This window comes from Ipomoea triloba, chromosome 7 (genome assembly GCF_003576645.1).
Source record: "Ipomoea triloba cultivar NCNSP0323 chromosome 7, ASM357664v1".
Lineage (NCBI taxonomy): Eukaryota > Viridiplantae > Streptophyta > Magnoliopsida > Solanales > Convolvulaceae > Ipomoea > Ipomoea triloba.
This window is the reverse complement of record NC_044922.1, coordinates 24,800,987-24,807,594: the sequence shown is the minus strand read 5'-3', so window position 1 is coordinate 24,807,594 and position 6,608 is coordinate 24,800,987. Positions and strand designations below refer to the sequence as shown.

At 37.2% G+C, this 6,608-nt stretch overlaps 1 protein-coding gene across 1 annotated transcript; it reads right to left on the bottom strand.

Annotated features, from left to right (window-relative positions):
- Nucleotides 1-508: 508 nt before the first annotated feature.
- Nucleotides 509-4,633, bottom strand: LOC116026064 (rho GTPase-activating protein 2). The gene is made up of 4 exons (XM_031267508.1): nt 4,233-4,633; nt 1,997-2,117; nt 1,509-1,859; nt 509-1,423 (listed from the first exon to the last, which is right to left on the bottom strand). The coding sequence occupies exons 1-4, from the start codon at nt 4,568-4,570 to the stop codon at nt 818-820; spliced, it is 1,416 nt and encodes a 471-aa protein (XP_031123368.1). The 5' UTR covers nt 4,571-4,633; the 3' UTR covers nt 509-817.
- Nucleotides 4,634-6,608: the final 1,975 nt, after the last annotated feature.

Below are 6,608 nucleotides of genomic sequence, written 5' to 3'. Positions count from 1 at the left end.
GCTAATTGATTTTTCAGTTAAAGTTTGAAGGTCTATTTGACGATTTTCCAATAAAGAGTTAATATCACTTGTGGTCCTTCGAGTATGTTGATTTTGCCACCTATAGTCATAAAATTTAAAATTAATCATCTGTGGTCTTCCGAGTTTCAAAATGTTACCACTATAGTCCTAAACTTTAAAATTGATCATTTGTGGTCCTCTGAGTTTCAAAATGTTACCAATCATGGTCTTTCGAATTTCAAAATGTTACCAATCGTGATCCAACCATTAATTTGCTCAGTTAACATCGTGTAAATGGAGGGGCAAACAAATGTCCTTTCATGCTATAGGTGGTAACATTTTGAAACTCAGAGGACACCGATGGTCAATTTTAAAGTTTAAGACTATAGGTGGCAAAACCAGCATACTCGGGGGATGTGGTATTATAAACCTCCTCATTATGTTGAACCCAAAAATTTAAAATAAAAAAAATAAAAATAAAAAACAAAAAACTAATATATCAAAGATCTGGTTCAAATTTAATTGGCTATAAATCAAAGATATTCAGTTTGAGCATAGAAATCCTTTGTTACTCAAAATGATGATTAGCTAACACATACAAGTTCAGCCCTAAACTGAAAATGAAGAATAACTAACACATTACACATACAAGTTCAGCCCTAAACTGAACCCTATGCACCATCAGATGATCAATCACAAGCAAAGCAGGTCATGCCAGCCAATTTACAATATCAACCGTTAGTTCACTACCAACAGTATATTTGTGAATGGTAGAGGGGTAAAAAAAATCCTAAATACTAGTGATCACACAGTTACATTAGGAGCACTCTGGCTGTACTGCACCAGTAGATTCTATCGTGTTGTCTTCGTTAGAGCTTCTACAGACTTCGGGTAATCTGTGCACATCAACCTTAGGCCCCAGTGCCACGGAACTTGCTCGTGAGTCCTCCTCCCCGTCACTTGTGCTCAAACCGGAACTCCCCACTTTACTATCAGAAAACGAAAAAGAAGAGTTGCAAATCATCAAGGTTGGGCCATTGCTGGGACTAACAAGATCTCTGCACAAGATTCCTTCGAGCTGTTTCCGGAATCCATTCTTTGCGCTCTCATTCTCGTCCAATTGTCGCAAGAAGCAGTCTTCTATCTCGCTCAATGACTCAACTTCGTCTCGGTCTTCGCTGCTGTAGCCATAGTGAGGTTGCTCATCGTCGTCTGATGCTGGTCCTGCTGATCCACAGCTACTCTCGACTTCTTGTTGCGTGTCACAGTCCTGATCAGTTTGCCCCCCATCAGATGAATGAGATGACATGGGCGAGTATCCTCCCGATGCCTCCACACGCTCTCGCAGGGTTTTTGTTATCATGGTCTTCAGCAAATTCATCACTTGGACAGCGTGCATTAAGGCGGTCAGTGGATCAGACATCTGGCCACAACAAGAAGTCAATTGTCAACACCATAACGTACACAAGTTTCAAATTTATAAACAATGGAATCATTCACCAACATACCTGAGTCATATTTGGAGCAAAAACCATAGCGATATTTCGGGCATTCATTTTGTTGAATTCCTCTTGCTCAACTACGTCAGCCATTAGATCAATTGCCCAATTGAGCAATGCAGTTTCAGTTGGTTTTAATTGTTTCACTAGCTCAACAAACTGCTCCTCCGTATTGCATTGCAAAACCTGCTCAGGAGAAAGTCCATCTAGCACACCTGATGGGAGCTCACGAAACCAGGCTTTGATAAGACCCGCTAAACAATGTACATCAATGTCAACTGGCACAATGCCTCTATTTAGTTGGTCCCTTACATGCTCCTCCTGGCTATTCTCCGGGTTTATTCTGAAAATGCCTTCTGCCTATACAATTCATCCAGGAAGTTTGTATGAGTAATCTTTCACATTCTACTTTCTGTTCTACAAGTACTCCTATGCAATATATATTTTAAGAAAAATACTTTCAATTCTAATGAAGATTATACAAACATTCCGCTTACCTTCAGACCATCTTGCGTATACAAACGTTCTTGCATCAACAAGAGAATGGTCGGGACACTATTGCCCCTGGTATCATATGAGCACTGCATTGATTCTGCTGAGACACCAAAGACACTCACGCTGCAATATTATGTGCAAAAAGATTAGCACGATCAACAAAGATACTGTTACGCTGAAGTTCATTAACAGGACATAAACGCAATTTAATAATTTACTTAATATTAACAAATCTATTTATACTTTTGCAGTCAGCTTTAAGTACAAATAAATTCCAAGAGCAAAATTTTCAGAAGCTCAAGAATCAAGAATATGAAAAGTAGTGTAGAAGGGCTGTTATTTGAGAAGTAAGCATTGACTTGTATCAGTTACCCCTAAAGCCATTCTAGACTGGGAAGTTTACCTTGGTGTCTTATTCAGAGGGTAGCAAAGTGGTACTTTTTAAGTCTAGTTCTACATACTTCATGACTAAACTAAAAAATCATTAGTGGTGCCCAGGCATGATAGGATTATAATTCTTTCATTTCAATTTATAATCCATAAAACTAAAATAATGCAAAATATGTAAATAATTATATTCTTCTGTGATTATTTTGCAAGCACCCTTTATTATTTCTTTTTCTTCTTTCAAATACCATAATTAAGTTGTATAAGAAAACAGTATTATGGTATTTAGTATTAGAAAAATATATATGTTTCATTTAGAATTATTTATTTAATTTGGTTACCCCAACTGGGGTTGTCTAAACAACCTATTGCCAAAAAACAAAATCTTCTATTAATTTAAAAGAAACAAGTTCACCATGGTATATATCTTGATGATCCGCTATTCTATCAGAACACTATTTTTTTGGAAAAAAAAAATCTCACATTTTTTTAATCATAAAATTATATATATCAAGTATGCAAATATAGAAATGGAAAAATTAATTTTTGTTTTTCATTTTTTCTTTTTTTTTTTTCAAAAATCAACTGGTATTTACTTGGGCATTAGACATTTCAAATCATTTGAAACTATAAATTATCCATAAAACCATTAATGTATAAAGAAACAAAAAAATATAGTATATTATAATGTATAGTATACATGTTATATCTATACACACACATTAAAATGAATTTGAAATAAACAATGACATTTATAAAAACATTAAAAATAAATAAAACAAAATTTGGAAGCCATTTTTGTTAATATACACCAATAGGTGTTTATAGAAAGTACTTAATATAACTTCTAGGAGATTTAGAACACCAAATGTTAATTTTTAATTAAATTCAATTGATAATTATAGAGACATTGATTTTGATTTTCTTCAGACACAGTTCCATGCTACAAATATAGTAAGAGTACCCAGGCCGCACATGCAAAGTACTGTAGGATTGATTACCCATCACTGCCAAATATAAAGACTAAAGTCCTAAAATTCATAACACTTTAGTCTTTACAGTTGTATTATTATATGGAAGATAGGGAAACTACCTTCCCCACCACTTTATTGAAATGAAGGGAAGCAGGTGCAGTGCACACTTGCATTGACTCCCAACCAACTGAACTACTTCAATGCAGCAAAGGTTGTCATCTTAGCCATTAATACAACTGAGTAAAGAATACAACTTTCTTTTGGGTGGTTAGATTTTGGATTATGACAGAAAACCAACCATTTCGGGCTTTGTCCCAAAAGGAGAATTCATGAAAAAATTCTCACCTGGTTGGACTTATGGTAAGGTAAGACATAACCTCATCAGTGCAAGTAGTTCTAAGAATCTAAAATACTCTTGCAGTTTTATTTAGGTAAATCTTTACATCAAAAAGTTTTAGCCTGTCTCAGAGGATAATAAATACTATTACTACCTTATTAGTTTCTCTAATGGCATCTAAATGGAGATACATGAAGACACACATGTCTTTAACTGTTGAAGATTCTGACTTCTCTGGACTTAAAAGTTCACTTTATAACTTTACAATTATCCTCCGAAAATTTCTTCCGATCAATTAGTGAGAGAGAATATTTACCTTTTTAAGAATCAATCACCCTACCAATATACCTAAATTAGGTTGAATTTTACCAAAATTTCAACTTAAGCAGAATTATGTGTGGTGGACGTCAGATCTAAGACTAAAACGGAGACAGATAGCGGCGGATTTGCAGGAAAAGGAAAGAGACATGAGCAGAAAAATTTGAAATTAGGGGATTAAAAAAATTAAATATATGGTGAGGATAAGGTTTGTTGACAAACCTTGCACTGGGAACTCTACAGGGGATTTCAACTTCGAACTCAACAGGAAGGCCCAGAAAGCCATGAAAGCGGTCGAAAGTGACGTGGGTGATGTGCTGGACGTTCGTGGGCCACCCGATCTCCATGGCATGAACGGTGGACATCACCTCTTCGTGCCGGTGCACCCGGCACGACACCATCGACTTCCTCAGCGCCGCCAGGAGAAAATCCAACAGCGAGAGCTGCTGCTGGTTTTGCTCGTCGGAGCCACCGTGTGAGCTCCGACCACTCACAACGCCGCCGTTGCCGCCGCCGCCGCCGCAACCGCCGCCTCTCGTCACCATTACCATCCCCGTCATCCTCCTCCTCCCCCGCTCTCTCTCACTTCTCTTTCTCTCTCTAGGAAATCCGTTGAACACAGAGATTGTGTGGAGCGATTTGAAAGGAAAGGATCCGAGCATGTGGAGTTGGGTTTTTAAGATGTGAAATTCAATTCAAATTTTGTCCGTTTCACTGTTGGTAGCGTGACTACACTGCCCCTCCCAATGTAATTAATATCCAATTTGCCACTGCACTTTCACTGCGCTTTTACAACGGCTCACTGGGTACACTTTCCCAACGGCTCATTGTCATTGACTCATTGGGTGTGTATATGTTCACCAATTTCCATTAAACCCACAAAACCTAACTCTTCTACTTTTTATGTAAACTTTTTTGTGTTTTTTTTTTCTCACTAGTTGAAAAAATTTTGGGTGCGTTTGAAAACTAAAAAAATGATTTCTTGGATTTTCAGTGTTTGGTAAAGGTTGAAAAATGTGAGTCAAAGGAAAATAAATATTTGGTCAATATAAAATAATCTCGTTCTTTTGGAAATAACTTCCACTTTTTTTTGGAGGAAGTTATTTAACTTACTTTTTCAATTTTCACACCAACACTACACCACCACCATCACATATTCACATGACACCACTACCACCACCACCATGACACTACCATACTACCACTTATTATTATTATTATTATTATTATTATTATTAGTACTAGTATAAATGTTATATTCTAAACAAAAGCATTAAAATGTTTAATTATACAATTCTGCTTATTTTTTTGAAAATGAACCAAACACACCGACAGTTTTCTAGAATGCAACCAAACACGGGAAATTAAAATATTTTCTGAAAAATGACTTATTTTCTAAAAAACATTTTCCAAGTCATTTTCATGGTTTCCAAGCACACCATTAAAGAAAATTGGTCAATTAGGTTCTTCAATTATGACAAAAATAAATAAATAAATAAATAAACTCTCAACGGTAAACATTGATGCATGTTCATTGTTTTGTTGTTTGTGTCCGCAGCAGGAGGAGACGGCATATAGGATTTGGAACATTTTAGGACTCCCAGTAATTACCCATGGTAATGGTTGAGGAAATAAAATATGTATTCTATTATTCATTGAAGAGGATAAACAGTATTTATATATATATATAGGCTAGCACACTAATTGGAAAGAACTTAAAGAATAGCACTAACTAGCATGAGAACTAACTGCCTAATACACCCCCCTCAAGCGGACGGTGGACATTGAACAACGCCAAGCTTGAAACCAAGGTCATCGAACCGAGAGGTTGAAGATTTGGTGAAGATATCCGCTAGTTGATCATGCGTGGAAACGGAGTTAACTTTAAGAGCTCCAGTCGAGACCTTATCACGGACGAAGTGATAATCAACTTCGACATGCTTAGTCCATGCATGAAACACTGGGTTTGAACCGAGATAGGTTGCATCGAGGTTGTCGCACCAAAGTACCGGTGTGGTGGAACAATGTAATCCCAGATCTCGAAGAAGAGACTGAATCCATACGACCTCGGTAGATATATCTGTAAGTGCTTTATACTTAGCTTCGGTTGAGGAACGGGTCACGGTCCGTTGCTTTCTGGAAGACCACGAGACCAAGTTGGGACCCAGAAACACAACATAGCCAGTAGTAGACTTCCGGTCAATTGAGCAGCCGGCCCAACTGGAGTCAAAGAAAGCATGGACCACTAGTGACGACGAAGCTATTAGGCGAAGACCAAGGTGCAGAGTACCTTTGATGTACCGCAAGACACGTTTAAGTGCGGTCCAATTGTCTTGCTTCGGGTTATGCATGAACTGGCACAGCCAGTTGACAGCAAATGACAAGTCTGGGCCAGTTATAAGCAAATACATTAGCGATCCAACTAGCTGACGATAAATTGTGGGATCATCCAAAATCGGTGACTCATCAGAAGCGATCAACGTTGCGGACGTCATTGGTGTAGCAAGTGATTTGCAGGAGTCCATTCCTACTTTGCGGAGTAATTCAGTCATATAGCGGTGTTGAGACAAAAAAAAAAAAAAAAAAAAAAAAAAAATA

What these genes read in the sequence shown, in the direction of transcription:
- LOC116026064 (XM_031267508.1), bottom strand. Translation starts at nt 4,570, where the DNA reads ATGACGGGGATGGTAATGGTGACGAGAGGCGGCGGTTGCGGCGGCGGC. An exon ending in TGTAGAGTTCCCAGTGCAAG is followed by an intron (nt 2,118 to 4,232) that starts GTTTGTCAACAA and finishes ATAATATTGCAG; the next exon opens with CGTGAGTGTCTTTGGTGTCT. An exon ending in TTGCTCCAAATATGACTCAG is followed by an intron (nt 1,424 to 1,508) that starts GTATGTTGGTGA and finishes TGTTGTGGCCAG; the next exon opens with ATGTCTGATCCACTGACCGC.